Source organism: Schistocerca cancellata, chromosome 5, assembly GCF_023864275.1.
Source record: "Schistocerca cancellata isolate TAMUIC-IGC-003103 chromosome 5, iqSchCanc2.1, whole genome shotgun sequence".
NCBI classification, from domain to species: domain Eukaryota; kingdom Metazoa; phylum Arthropoda; class Insecta; order Orthoptera; family Acrididae; genus Schistocerca; species Schistocerca cancellata.
Genome location: NC_064630.1, coordinates 138,745,701 through 138,766,851, shown reverse-complemented (window position 1 = coordinate 138,766,851; position 21,151 = coordinate 138,745,701). Strand labels below are relative to the sequence as shown.

General features: G+C 39.5%; 1 protein-coding gene across 4 annotated transcripts in view; it reads left to right on the top strand.

Moving 5' to 3' along the window:
• Positions 1-21,151, top strand: part of LOC126188272 (tubulin epsilon and delta complex protein 1-like) — a 110,673-nt gene that overhangs the window by 84,629 nt on the left and 4,893 nt on the right. For 3 of the 4 annotated variants that reach the window (XM_049929851.1, XM_049929854.1, XM_049929853.1), the window contains 2 exons: positions 8,490-8,639; positions 11,452-11,628. In XM_049929851.1, coding sequence (XP_049785808.1) covers positions 8,490-8,639; positions 11,452-11,628 — 327 coding nt within the window. The remainder of the gene's footprint in view (positions 1-8,489; positions 8,640-11,451; positions 11,629-21,151) is intronic. The other variant, XM_049929852.1, reaches the window with a different exon arrangement.

The window sequence follows — 21,151 nt, the reverse complement described above, 5'->3', positions numbered from 1 at the left end:
GCTTCTGTCTTCGGTGCTTTGACCGTAGTGTGTTGGATACTTTTTCTGATGTTTTGTCAGTACAAGTGGCTGGTATTGTCAAAGCTTCACTCTCCATTGCTGGTGCTGACTGTAAATCACACTCTAGAAAAGTATGTTCTGAGTAAATGAATTAAGACTCGAAAAAACCCACCATAGTTTAATGACAACATTCGGAAAATGCTAAGAAAACAAGAGATTATTGCACTCTTGATTAAAAAAAAAAAAAAGAAATAAGCAAAAGTTTTAGAATTTTTGTGTCTGTAAAAAGATCGATATGTGAAGCATACAACTTACTTCCAATGCCTTATATTAGCAAAAGATCTTTTAGAGAATACTGGAAAATTCTGGTACTATGTAAAATTGCTAAACAGGTCAAAGGTTTCTAACGAGTCAGTTGTACACAAGTCCGGTGGTACAACAGAAGACTGCAAAGGGCAAACTGAAGTATTTAGTGTTTAAAAATCGCTCATAGAGGTTAGTGTACAGACAACACCCACAGAGACTGAGCGAGGTGACACAGTGGCTAGCACATTGGACTTGCATTCAGGACGATGATGGTTCAAACTCATATCTGGCCATCCTGATGTAAGCTTTCTGCGATTTCCCTAAATCGCTTCAGACAAATACCAGAATGATTCCTTTGAAAGGGGATAGCCGACTTCCTTCCCTTATGCAATGGGACCAATGATCTTTCTGTTTGATCCCCTCTCCCAAATCAACCAACCACACCCATAGAAATAGGCATCCCTGCTACTTAAAAACAACAGAGTTGCCACTGTGTGCAGGTGGATCCTAATTTGGTTTCAAAGAGTTCTTTACCATTGTCTTCTTATTTAGTTTTCATTTATCGTGAATTTCTTGCCATGCGCAAAGTCCCAAGTGACTGGGAGGGGGGAAAGAAACACTGTATCTCCTATAAATAAGGTTAAAGGAATGGTCCTGCAAAGTTACAGACTAATATCCTTTCTGTTGGTTTGATGCAGAATTCTAGAGTATATTGTAAGGATGAGTAGGATAAATTTCCTCGAGAGAGGAAAGCCTCTGTCCACAAATCAGCCCAGATTTAGAAAGCATTGTATGTGCAAAATTCAGCTTGCTCTTTCCTCAAGTGATATCATGCAAACAGTGGATAAGGGCAATGGGTAGAGTCCATATTTGTAGATGTCCAGAAAGCGTTTGACACAATGGCGCATTGCAGTCTACTACTGAAGGTCCGAGTATACGGTATAGGTTCACAGATGTGTGGGTGGCTGAAGACTTCTCAAGTAATAAAATCGAGTATGTTGTCCAGGACTGTGAGTGTTCAACAGAAACTAAGATACATCAGGAGTGTCCCAGGAAGTGCTATAGGACAGCTCTTGTTCTCTGAATTATGAAGTCTGATGGACAGGGTGAGCTGCTATCTGCGGCTATTTGGTAAAGATGCTGTAGTGTTTAGAAAGGTGTCATTATTGAGTGATTGTAGAGAAATACAAGATAATTTGGACAGGCTTTCTATTCAGTGTGATGAAATCCTGCTTGTTCTAAATGTGAAAAGATGTAAGTTAAGCCAGATGAGTAAGAAACAATCCTGTAATGTTCGAATACAGTATTAGCAGTGTGCTGCCTGACAGTCACATCAATTAAATACGTAAGCATAATGTTACAAACTGATGTGATACGGAACCAGAACGTAAAGTTGGTTGTAGGCAATGTGAATGATTGACTTCGATTTATTGGGGGAATTCTGGGGAAGTGTAACTTATCTGTGTACGAGACCATGAACAGAAAATTTGTCCAACCCATTCTTGACTGCTGCTACAGTATTACATACCCTCACCATGTCAGATTAAAGAAGACATCGAAACAATTCAAAGCTTTACTAATACATTTGTTAGTGGTAGGTTCGATTAATGCACAAGTATTTTGGAAATGCAGCCTGAACTTCAGTGGGAATCCCTGGAGGGAAGAAGACATTCTTTTCTTGGTATGCTATCGACAAAGGTTAGAAACTGGCATTTGTGACAGAGAACAGAACTATTCCGCTGCCACCAGCATACACTTCACATAAGGACCGCAGAGACAAGAAAAAAAAAAAAAAAAAAAAAAAAAAGAAGAGAAAACAGGGCTTGTACAGAAATGTTTAGCTAGTCACTTTTCCAGGGAGGGATTAGGTGTTGTACAAGGTACCTTACCGTACTGGTACAAGGTATCCTTATCATATTCTTTATGATGGTTTACATAGTATGTATGTAGTTGTAGATGAGTAAAAGCATTATGACCACGTGCTTACTAGTATGTTGGTTCACCATTGGAATGCAGTACAGCAGTGTGGTATGAATTTGACAAATCTGTGGTAGGTTTCTCGGCACTAAAAGTCTACAACAAATCAAGCAGTTCTTGTAAATAATGGGCCATTGGTTTGTGGGTGTGCAACTTGTGTCTTATAATGTCCCAGATGAGTTTCATCATGTTAAGGACAAGCAAATATGGTGACCAAGGCATTAAAGTAAGTTCCCTATCGTGCTCCTCAAACCATTGTGACATAATTCTGAACTTGTTACATTGACAGTTATCGTGCCTGAAGATGCCGTCACCATCGCGGAAGATATCAAGCATGAGGAGATGCAGGTGGTTTCCAGTTCTTGTAGTCCACAGCTTTCATGGTATTTTCGATTACTTCCACATCTCCAAGGTGAATGTCCCTGGGTGACTGCTTATCCAGACACAACCATTGACCTTATGTAACAAGAAATGTAATTCATACAACCAGGCAACACGTTTCCATTGTTCTATGGGCTGATCTTGATGATCCCTGGCCAATTGGAGTTACTTTTGAGGGTTTCATTGGGTCAATGTGACGGCATGTAGGCGTCATCTGTTGTGGAGCCCCATATTCAGCAATATACACTGAATGGTGTGCTCTGAAGCACTTTTGTATGCACCAGCATTATACTCTGTCTTCAGGTCTTCCACCAATTGCTGCCTCCTTCAAATTCTTCATTTCATTAGGGAATGTGGATGTCAAACACCTTGTTGTGCACTTGTGGTTTCGCTATTCCTCAACCACTTTCCATAGATGCTCACAATAGTAGCATTTGAATGCTGTAGTTTCCCATTGTCAGGTCATATCAATATGCCCTTTGTCAAAGTCACTTGTCACAGAATTTCTTCTTTTGCACCTCTTACTTAACAAGAGTGATTCTCCAGTCATGTCTGCTGCTCTTGCGTACTTTCATTATGTCACTCATGCAGGTGGTGGTGTATCTCACAGTGGGCAGTGGTTGAAATTTTATGGCTTGTCCATGGTTGATCTTTGATGCCTAAAACTTTGCTCTTTCCTTTTCTCATTTTTTTCCGAGGGATGAACTCTTTAACTTTTTTGAGTCCACTGCATAACAGAGTTACATGTCAGTAGTTAGTATTAGTCTTCCTCTCAACCTGTAAAAATAATGATGGTGACTTATTGCATCAAATCACTTGATAATGAATTCTCTTTTCAAATTTTGTGCAATAAATAAATAAATAAATAAATGCCGTGTGACTAGGGCCTCCCATTGGGTAGACCATTAACTGGGTGCAAGTCTTTAGATTTGACACCACTTTGGTAACTTGCGCGTCAATGGGGATAAAATGATGATGATGATGATGATGATGATTAGGACAACACAACACCCAATCCCTGAGAGGAGAAAATCTCCGACCCAGCCGGGAATCGAACCCGGGTCCTTAGGATTGACATTCTGTCGCACTGACCACTCAGCTATCAGGGGCGGACAGTTCTGTACAAGCACCAGTGCCTGATTCTAAGTGCTTCAACCATTTTTACGCTGATTTCATCTGATTGAGTAGGCCTGTGATTTTCAATTTTTTTTATGTACTACTTCTTCCACTTCCAGTGAAGATCAAGTTATCTTCTTTTTCCTTACAAAATTAGTTTTGTTTGTCATCCACAGGAACATTATTTCCATTAAGTTTGATATATCGGTAGTATCACAGTACCTCTGAAACACAAAAGATTTGGGTTTGTCATTTGTCACTTTACCACTGGAAAGTTCTGTTGATTTAAGATTAATTTTCAGTCGTTCTTGGCTTTATGATATTGTATAATAGATTTTTTTACTTCCAATCTGCTTCCAAGGTGTAACTAACAGTTTGACCTGTAATCTTTTTCTGCATGTAAAGTGAAAGTTTCTCTCTTTTGCTCTTGGATCTTCCTATGGTTAAGTTTGATATAAGGCACATTTTGCACAGTTCTTGACCCTGACAGCCTTTCTAATATTTTCATTCTGGTAAAAATAAGTACAGAAGTAAGTAAATTACAATCCTACTTAATATTGTGGATTATCTGGTTGCAGTGAATACCCTTTCACAGGGAATTGATTGGCTCGAACGGCTGTACTGAGAAAGTTTACAAAGTACATCCTGGAAGTTAAACAGTAACTTTAAAGAGAAGGCAAAAGTAACTTACAAATATTACAAAAGTGATGAAGTCAGTATTTGATCATGTTTAGTCTGCTGGTTAAAAAAGGATAAAAACTCAAGTGAAAGGTAATTGAAGGAAATTGTCATTGATTGATCATTTGGAATCAAAATAAGTAGATGATGAGTCAGTGATTCCAATGAAGGTCTGCTTAAAGATTAGAAAGTTTTGCTGCTGTATGTAGAGGAAAATGGTTGAGTAAAGTTCTCAATTGTTTTCACTTGTAGTGATGGCAAAGTTGTCCTGCATATGAACTGTGGTCTTCAGTCCAAATGCTGATGTTATGCACCTCTTCATGCTACTCTGTCCTGTGCAAGCCTCTTCATCTCTGAATAGCTACTGCAACGTACATCTTTTTGAATTTGCTTACTGTATTCATCTCTTGGTCTCCCTCTATGACTCTTACTCCCCAAACTTTCCTCTGATATTAAATCAATGATCCCCTGATGTCTCAGAATGTATCCTATCAGCTGGTCCCTTCTTTTAGTCGAGTTGTTCCACAAGTTTCTTTTCTCTCCAGTTCTGTTCAGTACCATCTCATTAGTTACATGATCTACCCTTTAATCTTTGCATTCTTCTGTAGCATCACATCTCTAAAATTCTTAGTCTATTCTCATCTATACTGTTATTGTTCGTATTTCACTTCCATACATAGCTACACTCCAGACAAATAGCTTCAGAAAAGACTTTGTAGCACTTAAATTTATATTATATGGTAAAAAATTTCTCTTTCATGAAATGCTTTTCTTGCAATTGTCACTCTACATTTTATATCTTCTCTACTTCGGCCATCATCAGTTATTATGCTGGCCAAATAAAAAAACTGAACTATTGCTTTAAGTGTCTCATTTCCTAATCTTATACTATCAGCATTGCCTGATTTAGTTTGACTACATTCCAATACCCTAGTTTTTCTTTTGTTTAAGTTCATCTTGTATCCTCCATTCAAGATACTGTCCATTTCATTCAACTGCTCTTCAAAGTCCTTTGCTGTCTCTGACTGATTTAAAATGTCATCAGCAAACCTTGAAGCTTTCGTTTCTTCTCCCTAAACTTTAATACCTTCTCCAAATTTTTCTTTGGTTTCCTGTATTGCTTGCTCAGTGAACAGATTGAATAACATTAGGAATAGGCTACAAGCCTGTCTCACTCATTTCTTAACCACTGCTTCCTCTCATGCCCCTCAACTCTTGTAGCTGCAGTCTGATTTTGGTGCAAGTTGTAAATAGCCTTTCACTCCCCATATTTCAGCCCCACTACCTTCAGAATTTCAAAGAGAGAGTTCCAGTCAACATTGTCAAAAGATTTCTCCAAGTATGCAAATGCTATAAACATAGGTTTGCCTTTCCTTACCCCAGCTTCTAAGAGAAGTCATAGGGTCAGTATCGCGTCGCATATTACTACATTTATCCAGAATCCAAACAAGGTTGGCTTCCACCAGTTTCTCCATTCTTCTATGCACAATTTGTATTATTATTTTTGCGACAATGATATATTAAACTAACAGCTGGGCAATATTCACAACTATCAGCATTTGCTTTCTTTGGAATTGGGGTTATTACATTCTGCTTGAAGTCTGAGCGTACTTCGCCTGCCTCATACATCTTGCACACCAGGTGGAATAGTTTCGCCATGGTGTCCCTAATTGAATTGTAAGTCATGAAAATACTAGACAGACAATGGTTTTTAATGTATTTTACAGCAGACAATTTCAACCAACGTACTTTCTATTTTGTAAAGTCCTTAAAATTAAAATGTTACTTGATTTTCTGTGTTAGCAATCTTTATTTTAAATGTGTAGCCAAGATTCTGATCCCATTATTATGATTTTCTTTCTTAATTTAGTGTGCTTATTATGACAGTCTACATCAGGTGTGAGCAACCTTTGGTGGCCACGGGCGTGATTTGCATCCATAATTAAGGAAGAGGGCCACCTTATTATATGACGCAACATCAGCACTCTTCGTGTGTAAAGTCAATCTGTGACATTAATGTTAATGAAATAATGCACTGATATGAATGTCACCTCTTTCCCTACACACCATACCAACAAATTACACCTCAAAACTTGTGTTTTTGAGTGTACATTGATTTTACGTTCACCTCATTTTTTACATCTACACTCTGCAAACCACTGTGAGGTACATGGTAGAGGGCACATCCCATTGTACCACTTATTAGGGGTTCTTCCCATTTCATTCACATAGGGAGCACAGGAAGAATGATTGATTGAATGCCTCTGTGTGTGTGTGTGCAGCAATTATTCTGATTTTATATTCATGATCCCTATGTGAGTGATACATAGGGGATTGTAATGTATTCCTAGTCATCATTTAAAGCCAGTTCTTGAAACTTTGTATACTGACTTTCTCAGGATAGTTTATATCTGTCTTCAAGTGTCTTTTAGTTCAGTTCAGTCAGTATCTCTGTGACACACTCCACAGATCAGAAAACCTGTGACTATTCGTGCTGCCCTTCTCTGTATACGTTCAATATCTCTTGTTAGTCCTACACACTTGAGCAATATTCTAGAAACTGCTCACATGGGTGATTTGCAAGTGATTTCCTTTGTAGACTGATTGTACCAATAAACGAAGGCTACCACCTGCTTTACCCACAACTGAGCATATGTAATCATTCCATTTCATATCCCTACAAAGTCCGATACCCAGGTATTTGTAGGAGTTGGGCAATTCCAGCAGTAACCCATTGATATTATAGTCATAGGATACTTTTTTGTGAAGAGCACACAATTTTACATTTCTCAGCATTTAAAGGAGGTCGGCAACCTTTGCACAACTTAGAAATCTTGTCTAGATCTGATTGAATGTTTATGCAGCTTCTTTTAGATAGTACTTTATTATAGATAACTGCATTATCTTCAAATTGTTCACAAGGTCATTAATATACAATATGAGCAGCAAGGGTCCAACACACTTCTCTGGGGCACACCTGAAGTTGCTTCTACATCTGACAAAGACTCTCCATCCAAGATAAAATGCTGCATCCTCCGTACCAGAAAGTCTGCAATCCAGTCACAAATTTCACATGATACCCCATATGATTGTACTTTTGATAATAAGTGTAGGTTGTGTTATCTTTCTTTATGTGTCATTAAGATTTTTTCTTTATTTATGTTCTTCAGTAGCAATGTTAAAAACTTGCGTTACAAAATTCTGCAGCCAGTTTTTGTCTCCATGAACTTACTATTATCTCAGAAAAAAAATCAAGCCATTACTGTTGTGGTGATGACAAATGATGTTCTACTAAATTGTGGTCCATTTTAATGTAAGTCTAGGAAACGAAGGTTGCTGCTGCTTTGGTCTATTTCAGAACAGTTCCATATTTAAAATAAATGAATGGAAATTTTTTATTGCAAGCATCTGTCTGTATTCAGGAAAAACTAATCAACATAAAGGACAAAATAGTCTTTGCATTAAAATTAGAGAAGTTTGTAGCATTTGGGTGTGAAACGAACAACTAGTAGTAGCAGATGAAAAATTGTTTCATACTCCTGGTACAGTAAATCAATTTTATTTTTGTGGGACCACCAACTACCAACCATTGTTTTTGTTTCTGTTTGGTTTCTATTTGGGAAGACAAACCCACATCTCATGCATAGTAAGAAATCAAGGTAAAGTATCAGTTGAATTCTCTTCAAAACATTTCAAACTTCACTTAAAAATTAGGTTTTACATTTTGTGTTTGTCAACGTCCAACAAATGTTGCACGCATATTGCACAAAGGTTTCACTTAGCTCATTTCTCACGAGAAATGTAACACGGTCTTTCTTATGAGTGAATTCCGCTCTCTCTCTCTCTCTCTCTCTCTCTCTCTCTCTCTCTTTGTCTGTGTGTGTGTGTGTGTGTGTGTGTGTGTGTGTGTGTGTGTTGGGGGGGGGGGGGAAATTGCCTTTTTACTCTTAAATTATTTAATTTGTGTTATAACTTTCCATCCTATATTAAATTCAATTTGTTCTCACTTTAAATAGTATTTTCTTCCACAGTTTGAGACAAGTGTGACCAGCAATCAGAAAGCAGATGTAAAAAATGATAATGACTGTATGCATTATATCTTGTTGATGGCTGGTAAAATTAGTCATAATTTGAAGATAATTACTGAGACAAGTAAAGAAATTATTAATTTGGTTTCCAAGGTAATACATCATTTATGCACATATTTTTCTGCTTTATGTTAATTATTTTGTTTAAATTTATTAGTAGAGGTTCAGCTTACTGTCCATGACCAAAATTGAAAAATGTAAGCAAAGAATTAAATTTTTAATCAGTAGGGGTAAAAGTGCTGTGAAAGTAATATACTTAATGGAAAGGATGAAAGTGTAGTGAACAACAGCATCAAGAAAAAGAAATATCTTGCTCTTTGACTAATATCCTTCACTAAAGATGGAAAAAGTGGGCAAATTCTCAAACTTTTTGTACCATATTTTTCCTAGCGTTGTTGTCCATTATTTCAGTACTCTTTTATTTGTATTGTGTCAGATTCATCTCACCAATTTCACTGAAAAAAGAAAAGTTTCTTGTAAATTTTGTCTTTCACAGCTCGTGATTGTGCAGTTTGACACTGAAGATTCTCAAGACTGCATGCATTCATTTTGCATTTCTTATGTGGACATGTGGTGATTCGTATCATTTTGATTGCATTACATATTAGATGACAGTTTAAGTACTCATGACACAGGGTGTCAGACTACTTCAGTAGCTGTCATTCTTGAAATTTTTGTGGCTTAGAGTATTCCATGAAGTTTCAGGATTGCAGCTGGATATCATCGACTTCATGCCTTGATATTTCGGCTGACAACCATTCCTTCAGGGGAATGTTTTGCAGTGGAGATTGCTAGTTCACATCGCTGCCTTTATACCAAAAATTGGCACGGAGATGCGTACACAAAGGCAGCCACTACATGAGTGACATCTGACATGTTTTGTGCCCTCTTAGAATATTGCTTCATCTATGGTGCACAGGTGCATATGTAATGTGATATTACATGCACACTCATGGATTTAAACTTCAGATGTCAAAATTAACAAAAATTGTCAGTAGATGTGCAATGGCTCTCACAAAATGTTTTTTTGTTTTTTTCTGCAGAAATTAAAGAAATCACTGGGCCCCATGCTCATCTAGTTGAAAGCTGGCATCACAATTAATAAGATCTCATGCAAAATGTGTTTCTATTTATTCCTTAATAATTGAGTCCCAGAAGGATCTCACTTCTGTGGCAGAATAATCTATGGAATGTTCTTTGGAGATGAAAGGCTATGGCTGGCTGACTGGGCTGCAAATCGCAAGCGTGGCGATCATCTTCAACACATCTTTGATGCAGTGTGCAAATTCTGTCCAATATATGCTTTGCCACACTGGCAAGATATTCTGTAAATTCCTACCTTCTGCAATTCCAGATCGTCCTTTGCTGAAGCGAGAAGTGCACAAGTCTTTGTAGGTGGGTGGAAGGTTACCTTGACGTGATGTTTCTGTAAGATTCTGTCTTAATTTCGACAAAATATTGCCAACATACAGAAGGAATGCCCTGGGCTCAAAATGCTCCAGACACAACGTGTACCTGGTGCACCAATGTTCTATGGACATCCATAGTTGTGCCCACAAGATCAAGAGGAGAAAGAGCAGTCCAAGTCCTGGGCATTCCTCCCGTTCATTCGCAGTATTTCATCAAAATTGGGTAGGATCTTAAGGAAACATCATTTTGGAACAATCTCCCGCCCACCTACAAAGATTTGTGCTCTTCTCAGTTCTCCAAAGGACAATCTGGGATAGTGGAAGGCTAGAATCTGCAGAATACCTTGGTAGTGTGGCAGAGTCTACATTGGACAGACAGTGGGCAAAAGGTGCTTTGAACATGATCACCACACTCACCTTTCACAGCTCAGTAAGTCAGCTATAGCTGAGCATGGTATCTCCACAGACATTCCACAGATTATTCTGCTATGGAAATCTTATCCTTGATGAGATCCTTCTGGGATTCAATTATTAAGGAATCTGTGGAAATACATTTAGCACAAGATCTTATTAATCGTGAGGTGGGTTTCAACTGGTTAAGGCGTGGGACCCAGTGATTTCTGAAATCAGGAAGAAAACATTTTATGACCAACCACACATCTAGCATCAGTAATTTTTTATTAATTTTGGCATTTGATTGTTAACACCTCAAGTGCATGTTCTGAAAGAAAGCACGCATGTAGTATCACATAATGCAGGCACCTGCACATCATAGATGGAGGACTACGATTCAAACCCACGTCCAGCCACACACATTTAGGTCTTCCATGATTTTCCTAAATCACTCCAGGCAAATGTAAGGATGGTTCCCTTGAAAGCGCACGGCCAATTTCCTTTCCCATCCTTGATACATCTGAGCTTGTGATCCATATCTAATGACTTCGATGTTGATGTGATGTTAAACCCAAACTCCACAGAGGTTGCTCATCTAGTGGCTACCTTTGCGCATGCATCTCTGTGCCTGGTTTTGGTATAAAGGCAGCAATGTGAACTAGCAATCTCCAGTGCAAAACACACACCTAAAGATGGCTGAATGTTTGTCACCCAAAATATCATGGCAAGAAATCAACATTATTCGGCTGCAATCCCGAAAATTCTTGGAATACTTCAACACAGGTAATTTATCACAAATAAAAGGTTATATTTCTATTAATGAGCAGATTAACATTAGCAAGATGTATAGTTTCTGGTACTGAACTGCAATATAAGATCTTTAAGGTAATTACAACCTTTTTTTGGATGATTGTCCGCTGTCCACTCAAAACTTTCCTTCACTAATGGCCCACATGTTGACATTTAAATCATTTTTCTTCATTGTGTTTCCTGTTTCTAACTGTGCTCATTTCTTATAAAATTATGGCCTCTGGAAGCTAGTTGTGTAGCTACAGTTTAGAACAGCCATGTGCCTGAAAAAGTGTTTTACTCTTTTTAATTAGGTACATCAGAGCACTGCTACCGTCACTGGCCTTCCTCATCTGTCAGTTGTTCAAACAAGGCTATTAAAGGATCCTGAAAAATATGCTAGTGAGTTGCAAGAAATCAAAAGATTGGCTTTAGTGATTGAAACATGGAAACAATGGCTTAAAAGGTCCACATTGTTTTGGGAATGGATGGTAAGATAAAGTTGATGACAGGTGTCTATTATTGTTTTAATCTTTCTAATGCCAGCTGCTCAACAAAGCTATATGTGTATCATCCAGTGCTATCCCTCTTTTTCTCCCTTGGCAACATCTCGTTTTTCAGGGGTTGGTCCTGTTGAAAGCGGGATTATCTGAAGCTGTGGAGAACTTGACATGTTATTTCCATAGCATCTCATGAAACCTCTCGCAAAAAAGTTATCTTTAAGGCTCCAGTCCTAGTCCCATAAAGCAAGTCACAATGGCAGAAATTCAGTATATTGAGCCTGACATATTACAGATACATCTATATTCTGAAAACCACTTGTCCCATGGACATGATACTTAGGGCTCAGTAATATAACGCTATATTCCTCATATGAAGCAATTTCTTGAAACTTTGCAAGTAGGGTTTCAAGTGATAGTTTGCCATTTGTACTGCCTTTTTTTTGTAATGTTTCTTGTCAATCCTATGTGGTTTTGGTTCATACACTTGAGCGACTATCTAGGATGGCTTCCACAAGTGTTCTGTAAGCAATGTCCTTGTAGACTGATTGTAGTTTCCTACTGGCCTTTCAGTGAACTGGTTCTGCCACCTGCCTTATGTTCAACAGAGTCCATGTGTTCATTCCATTTCATATCTTATTTTTTCAGATTGTCACTCAGTTATTTGTATAAGTTGATAGATTCCAACTGTGGCTTATCAATGTTGTAGTCATAGGTACTTTTCTCCCATTTTGTGAAGTGCATAATTTTAGATTTCTGAAAAAGTTACTAAGGCATTTTGTCATTTATGGTTTTATGTTTGAGGGTGACTAACTTCAATTACTCACAAGAGGAGGTCCCTAGGGGTGCGATCAACTTTTTGAAGCAATCTATACAGTTTTGAAAGCTAGGGTCCCAGGTTTCACACTCTTCGGATGTTCATCAAAATGGATCCTCACTTGTAAGTTATCAACAATAATTTCATGTGATGCTCTAGAGCAGTTGTAATCAACCTGGTTCTTACTGCTTACCACTTGCGGGCATTCCAGTTTTAATGGTGGGTAGTAGGCAGTTGAGGGTTAAAGATATTTGCATTAGGTTTTAATAAAATTTTGAAAAAGTGTTTGGTAAGTAATTATTATTTTATACTTTAACTTGCTGCAACTCTGCTTTGTAAATTTCATAACAGCGTTATTTCCCTACGTCATAAATCAGCTTCATTGTGGAAGATGAACTAAGAGCCCAGGCACTTAGCCTTGCATCACCTTGCTCAGTCTGAACCCGAGTGCATATATGTGTATGCAGCTTGATATTCTGAACAAGAAAATCTAAAACAGTGATAGTCAACCTGGTCCTACTGCCCAGTACTGGGCGGTCCAGTTTTCATGGTGGGCAGCAGGCAGTATTAGCTGCTTTATAAATTTAAGGTACCTCCCTGCTGTATAAATTACCATTGCTGTGGAACTGGTGGATGTTTAAAAAAAATTACTACTAACAGAAATACAAAAGTGGGCAGTAAGTAAGTAAGTTTGACTATCGCTGCTCTAAAGCCTTAAAAATAAGCGTTACGTGGAGCAGCAGCGTAGCGTAGTGATTAAGATATATTCCTAACATTTGAATTCTATCATTGAAAATTTGATTTAAAATCTTCATTGAAATATTTTGGATCATTATTTTTATTCAATTAGACAGTTTATTTCTAATACTTTGCCGCGTTTTTAATTGTGGAGGCACACCTGCACAATCCACCACTGTAGTGTTTGTAATGAGTGCCAGCGGTAGCCGGGCAAAGCAAGCATGCCACAGTCACCCATAGGCAGTGCCCTAGTTAACAGATGTGAACATGTTGGGCTGCTGCCAGCGTGGCCTCATCCACTTGCATCTTCTCTGCCATACACAAATGTTCTCAAGTCAGACCTGATCCATGCTGGTGTGCATTCTGTTGTCAGTGATAGGACTCTGTTCTTGGACAGTTAATAGTTGTGTGTTGTCGTTATTCAGTGTGCAGTTTGCAGCCAACGTGGTTGTCAATAAAGAGGGTGGATACAACAGTGTTGGGAACAAGTATGTTTGTTCTGTGCGTGTCTTTCACGAATGAAATGGATCCGGCATTGGTTCAATTACTGTAACAACAACAGCAGCAGCAGCAGGTTAGATTGGAGTTGTCAGTTACTTACAAATTTGCTGAGAGCAGTATCCCCCTCTCCCCTCCCAGCCACTGCCACCAACACAAACACATGCCCACCTGCCCACTGCTCTCTCTGCTCCACAAATCATCGTTTGGTCAGTTATAGAAACCAACCTATTCCTGTTCAGTGAGAGTTTGCGATAGACATTGAATATCATCTTGCATGAGGAGGATCACGTTTTTGGCAGTAGACAGTGTAACGTTGGAGAACATTTTTGGGTTCCAGATTCAAGATGCAGTCCATCCTGTTTCTGATAATTCTGTTCCAGGACCTGGATGACCTCTGCTTTGAGCCTGGTCCCTTGTTTTCACAAGGTGTATGGGCGGCAGAGAATTTCGGGATATGTATCACCCATAAACCAACGGCCATTCCTAAATTTTGTTGTACTTGGCCTCTCCCATTTGCCCTGAGATCGGCAGTCATGGAAGAATCTGATAGGTTGCAGGGCCTGGGTATCACTGAATTGATACCCTCTAGCCAATGGGCTACCATAGGTTGTCGTTCACAAACCATCAGGGGTACTACATTTGGGTGGAGATTTCAGATACACAATTAATGCTCCATCGATAATGGATTCTTATCTGATTATGTAGACTGACAAAATCCTTGGAAGCTGGCGGGCGGCGATGTAATTGATTTGGTGGAGGAATGTCTACAGCTTCGTCTGGATTGTGCTTCCCAACAGACCATGGTTATCGACACCCCTTCGATTTGTACAGTTACACATTGCTTGCCTCTAGGCATCATATGACCCCGCTCTTTTTCAGTGATTCTTAGAACAGTTTGTTGTACAAACTGTGTAACCTGTGGAAGTCTCTCTCTCTCTCTCTCTCTCTCTCTCTCTCTCTCTCTCTCTCTCTCTCTCTCTCTCTCTTTAAGGCAAAGGTAGAACATGTGAGCCATCTTCTCAAAGGATGATGTCCGTCCTATGCGGCAGCCACGAAACCTGAAGGATCTGCCAGCAGTTTTGAGGAAAGTCACTTACTACTCAAAATTAAATGTGATGTATGTCATTCATGTCTTAAAAAATTGAAGAATATAGGTGTTCCCTTTGTTTAGTCAGCGGACTGTGACAAGACATTCAGTCATAGAAAGACGTTGCTAATGTCTCAATATCGTTACACCAGGTAGACAGCTGGTTCTTGTTGCGGACGCATCCTAGCACAGACTTGGTGAGGTTTCGGGTCACAGGGAGCCAATGGATCTGAACAATCTCTGGCATGTGCTTCAAAGACATTGATCACAACTCAATGCAGTTAGTTGCAAGTAGAAAAGGAAGCATTGTTTATCATCTATGCGGCCAACAAGTTGCACATTTTCCTTTATGGAAGCAAATCCCATCTTGTCATCGACCATACACAACTTGTGGCACTTCTCATCTTTCTGACAGGACTCTACAAATATTTCACCTGTGGGGCATATTTTTAAGTAAGTTGTCTGTACAAGATTCATTATCATCCCACTACACTTCATGCCAATGCAGTCGCGCTTGCCCATTGGTCCTGACCCAGAACACAGTAAAATGGAAGTTGTGCGTTTCCAAATCGATGATCACTTGCAGCAGGTGTTGGATAGGCTCATGGTCACAGTAAAGTGCATAGAGAAGGCCACCTGGCAAATCCAGTGCTCTGTCAAGTGTCTCATTTTGTGTCGAAACATTGACCTAGGGGCTGCCGCTAAGGAATCAGGCCAGCTCCGCAATTTTTTCCTTCTTCGTAATCGGATGGCAGTGGTTGATGTAACACTCTCCCTTAGTACAGATTTGGTTGTAGTCTGTGTTGTCCTCCTGACGGTCCTGTAGTCCTGAATCCTTGCACTTCTCCTCTGTGGCCACTAGGACATATCCCGCAAGAAGATGCTAACATAGCCTTTTTTTCTACTAGAATCTGGTGCAAACAGTGTGTTGAGTGTGAAGTGGACGCCGTGTGCACCCGCCCCCCTTCCCTCCCTCCCTACACACACACACACACACACACACACACACACACACACACACTTACTTACTTACTTACTTACTTTTGCTCTGTGTCCCACTGCATATTACCCATGGGATAGCATCCACGTTGATTTTGTGGGTCGTTTCGGTCATTCCATGTAGTTAGTAGTGATTTTTACGATCAAAGTATTGCCACTCATGATCATCTCCAACAATGGACCACAGCTTTTCTCAGTGTTGTTCCACTATTTCTCCATCCAGAAAGGTAATACTCACTTCACATCTGCACTATTTCACCCCCAATCAAATGGTGTGGCGGAACAAATGTTGCGTACATTTAAGATGCGGTTGGCAAAGTGTTTGGCAGACTTGTCTGCTGATACAGCATTGCCTCTGTTGCTAAGCAACTACAGGACCACCCCGCTGAATGGCTGCAGCACAACGGAGGTTCTATGTTGCCGACAACCCTGATTGCTGTTAAACTTGCTTTGTCCTGCACCACAGCCTGTGGCAAGGCCATGCCCTTCACGATATAGTGTTGGTGGTCCAATCAAAGTATGCTCCTTGATTCGGCAGCAGCCAGAATGAGTGTCAGCTACAGTTCAGGAGACACATGGCCGGCGAATGTTCACTGTGGACATTGGTGGGGCATCACTCTCCTGCTGTTGGAATCAGCTAGACCTTCGGTGAGGCAACAGCCCACCATAGCCGCAGTGGATGCTGTTAGAGGGTCAGCCTGCAGGCGCCATTGTTTCCTAGGGGATGGGCGCCTTCCATGGGTGTGCCAGTGGGCATCAAGACGGAGCTGCTGTCTGGACGCTGACCACTCATCGGAGTGCTAGGCAACCATTCCCCTATTGTCACTGTCTCTATCTCTAGTTGCTGCACGGTGCATAGAGCCCCCATGCTTGGGGGCATTACTATGGTCAGTGCACCATAGTTTGGACCAGTTCAGTTCATACACTCTACCTGGCTGGCGACAGCTGACGGCCAATTCTTGCAGGGGTGATGCCTCTTTGGAAGCTAAGGCTGTTGCCTTTCAGCTGTCATTGTCACATCTGGTGGTTTCCTTGTCTGTGCTGGCCTCTACCAGCACCAGTCTGCCCAGCATAGTCCTCCTCTTTTGCACGCTGATGCCTGTGGCACCAGCTCCGCAGAAGAGGGGAGGGACAAGAGACTGTGCCTGTACAATCTGCCACCACAGCAGTTGTTTCTGATGTCAGTGGCAGCTGGGTGAAGCTAGTGCCCCACCATCACCTGCGGCCAACACCCCGGCTGGCACATACGAACACATTGGACCATTGCAAGTGGGGTCTCTGTCAGTTGCATCTTCTCTAGTCAGACCAACTCTGTGCCAGTGTGCATTCAGCTGTCAGTGATAGGACTCTGTACTTGGACAGTTAATAGTTGTATTAATTTTCCTCCAACACTGTCATTATTTAGCATGCAGTTATCAGCCCACGTAATTTTTGTGTATGTAGTGGTTGCCAATAGTGTGTGTAGATACAGCATTAATCATCATATTGACATTTCCTCTCATTTTTTCACTTGGAATCCTCACACATGTGATTTCACTTATTTCTATGTACCTATCATAATATTTAAATACCTGATAATAGTGTTCCGCTGGTTAAAAGACAAAATAATCCACTTTTATTGGCTGTGTAGTGGTGCCAAAAATGTATGTCATTAGATGTATACTTTTTGTGTCTGCTAACATTACACAAATATTTAAAGCTAATCCTTGTTGCACTATGGGCAAAATAATGCAGATGAAGAGTAAACGAAAGAAGGGATTAGGAATAAAATTCGAACAAAATGAGGAATAGAAAGAGAGACTGCAGATACACGGATGAAAATATAAAATGACAAAACAGAAGAAATTAAATTTAATACATAGAAACATTGTGCATGTTATTTTAAAGATTCTAAATAAAAGAGGAATGACAAGAATAAAAGATTGGAGCAAATAAAAAAGTCAATAAGATGATTAAAATTACGCAGTAAAGGATGAGAAATTAAAAATTGCATGTACACCAATTAATTGAAGAAAAATAATGATCCATCATATTGATAAAGATTTAAAACTTACGGGATTTGAACCCACAATATTAAACACATTGGGGATGCATCTTTACCACAACATTATGCTGCCACTGTATGTAACACTATTAATTTTAAGGCTCTGGAGAGTCAAGCAACGTTATCGTTGATTACTTGCAAATGAGGGCCCATAATGATGAATGGTTGTTGGTAAACAATGGACTCATTTGGTTGTAGCTTTACATATCAGTTGAATTACTCTTTCATTCTTTTGCGGGAAACAAGTATATGGGAGCAACTGAAGGGAAACAGTCGACACAATCTGTTGGTGTTTTGCACATTGACTGAGTTATTTATTTATTTAAAATGAAACCAGTCCTCAGTTTTTCTGTCAGTTGAAGCATGTATTCATTCATTTTATTCAGCTGAAACCACTGTTTAGTGGTTTAATTGACTGAGTTATCCAATTATTCTTCTGAGTGAAACAATTCTGTATTATTTTGATTAGAAGTAGTAGAGCAGTGGTATATAATACAAACAGGGGTACACATACTCCCAGAGTGTATCCCCACTCCCAGCTGTGAGCGAAAGCATGTCAGTGGATATGCCAAAGTTAAAATGAGCAATATACATGTTCATTTAATTATGTACTGAAAAACAATGACTTTATCACCATTTAAAACTAATAAATGGATTGCTGTGCAATGAATTGTTCCAAGTGCAACTAAAACAACATTAATAAAGCTTCTTTGGCAGTACAAAGTTGAAAGAGCATAAAGTTCTCCTAGAGGTACAAGAAGAAGAATGGAACATTGCCAAATTTTTGTGACTGTTTGGATTCCGTTTTATTGAATCAAAATTAAAATAATCTAGCAGCCTCTGAGATTGCTTGTGCCTGCATCCTGCTGCTGCCAGAGCAGGGCAGCAGGCAGCAGGAGGAGGTAGCCCTTCTCTGCTAGTGCAGGTCCAACAGTACTGCATTTGCACTGGCCACTGAACCGCTTCTTTTTGTGCCAGCTGCACCCCTGACCCTAGCAGCAGCAGCAGCAGGAGGAGGAGGCGGCTATGCGGCGGCAGCATGTGGCTGACCCAATGTCCGTTGCCTGCCATGGAAAAGAGTGAAAAAGTATGGAAGTGAAATCTCTAGCCCAGAGACCAAGTGAAAGCATTCATTTAACTGAAGTAATCAACAGATACTTTTCCGTCAGTTGTCTCACATTAAGTGAAACCATTCAAACCTGGACAGCCCCAGTCACCCAACCCTCCCTCCCACACAGTTCCAGCAGATCTTAAACTTTTTTCTGTACAAGAATGTATGTGGTGACTTCAATACGAATTTTGTATATGATGGTGCAAGAAAAAGGACGTTGGTAGATCCCCTAAGTTCATATGATCTGATGCAGACTGTGTTTCAACTACGGTGCAAGGGAACAGTAGCACAGCCATAGACAGTACTTTTATAATTACAAACTATGTAGGAAAGTTAATCCAACAGCAATAGTGTGTTTTAAACCTTGTCAAGGAACAAGAGTGGCAGGATGTTTATAGTGCCGATAACAGATGATAAATATAATGCTTTCCTCAACACATTTCTCATGCTCTTTGAGAGTTGTTTTCCATTAGAATATTCGAAACGGGGTACTAGCAGTAGTAGGCAGCTTGAATCACTGACTAGTCGGATAAGGACATCATGCAGATCAAAGCGGGAATTATAAAAATGTTAGAAGTAGTCACAATCAAGCTACTGTATCCCATTACAAACAGTATTGTAAGGTGCTTAAAAATGTTACTAGGAAGGCAAAGAGTATGTGGTATGCAAATAGAACAGCTAATTCACAGAATAAAATTAAAACTATATGGTCAGTTGTGAAGGAAGTGTCTTGTCAGCAGCACAAGGTCAAAGATACAAAGTCAGTTCATAGTAAGAATATTTCTGTTACTGATAAATCAGATATACGTACAATATTTAACAATCATTTTCTGAGCATTGCTGGTGAGTTAAATAAAAATTTAGTTTCTGCAGGGAATCTTAACTTCCTTGGCAAATGCGTTTCCGAGATTGTCTGAAATACTCCTCTGTGATACACACAAGGGGGAGATTGAGTCAATAACTAAATCATTGAAGACTAATGACTCTCATAGTTATGATGTAGTGCCTAGCAGAATATTAAAGTGCTGTGCTGCACATGTTAGCCCTGTAGCCATATTTGTAATTTTTCCTTCAGGAATGGTCAGTTTCCTGAATGATTAAAGTTCCCAGTAGTAAAGCCACTTTATAAAAAGGGATAATGTAGATAATTTTAGACCTATTTCTATGCCATCAGTGTTTGCTGAAATTATTGAAAAGGCTGTGCATGTAAGGATAATTGATCATTTTATATCACACAATTTGCTACCAAATGTACAGTTCGGCTTTAGAAGTTGCTTAACAATTGAAAATGCTATATTCTCTTTTCTCTGTGAGGTACTGGATGGGTTACACAAAAGGTTTCGAAAGCTAGGTGTTTGATTGTGTTGATCACAAAATATTGCTCCAGAAGTTGGACCATTAGGGAATGGGGGGAGTAGCTCACAATTGGATCACCACTTACTTTAGCAACAGACAGCAAAAGGCCATTATTCACAATGTTTAGAATGGCTGTGATGTGGGGTCTGAGTGAGGTACGGTCAAGTGCAGGGTGCCCCAGGGATCAGTGTTGGGGCCACTCCTGTTCCTTATTTATATAAATGATATACCCTCTAGTATTGCAGGTAACTCTAAAATATTTCTGTTTGCTGATGACACTAGCTTGGTACTAAAGGATGTCGTGTGCAACATTGGCTCGGTTTCAAATAGAGCAGTTCATGACCTATGTTCATGGCTTGTGGAAAACAAACTAATGCTAAATCACAATAAGACTCAGTTTTTACAGTTTCTAACACACAGTTCAGCAAAACCTGACATTTTAATTTCACAGAATGGGCATATGATTAGTGAAACTGAACAGTTCAAATTTCTGGGTGTTCAGATAGATAGTAAACTGTCGCAGGAAGCCCATATTCAGGATCTTGTTCAAAGACTTTATGCTGCCATTTTTACTATTCAAAGGGATCTGAAGTGAGTGATCTTTTGAAATGAAAATTAGTCTACTTTGCTTATTTTCATTTGCTTATGTCATATGGTATTATATTTTTGGAGTAACTCTTCACATTCTAAAAGGATGTTTTTGTCTCAGAAACGGGCGGTTCAGGCAATAAGTGGTGTAAGTTCATGAATCTCTTGTTGACCCCTGTTCACGAGTTTGGGTATTTTGACATTGGCCTCTCAATATATACACTCCTGGAAATGGAAAAAAGAACACATTGACAGCAGTGTGTCAGACCCACC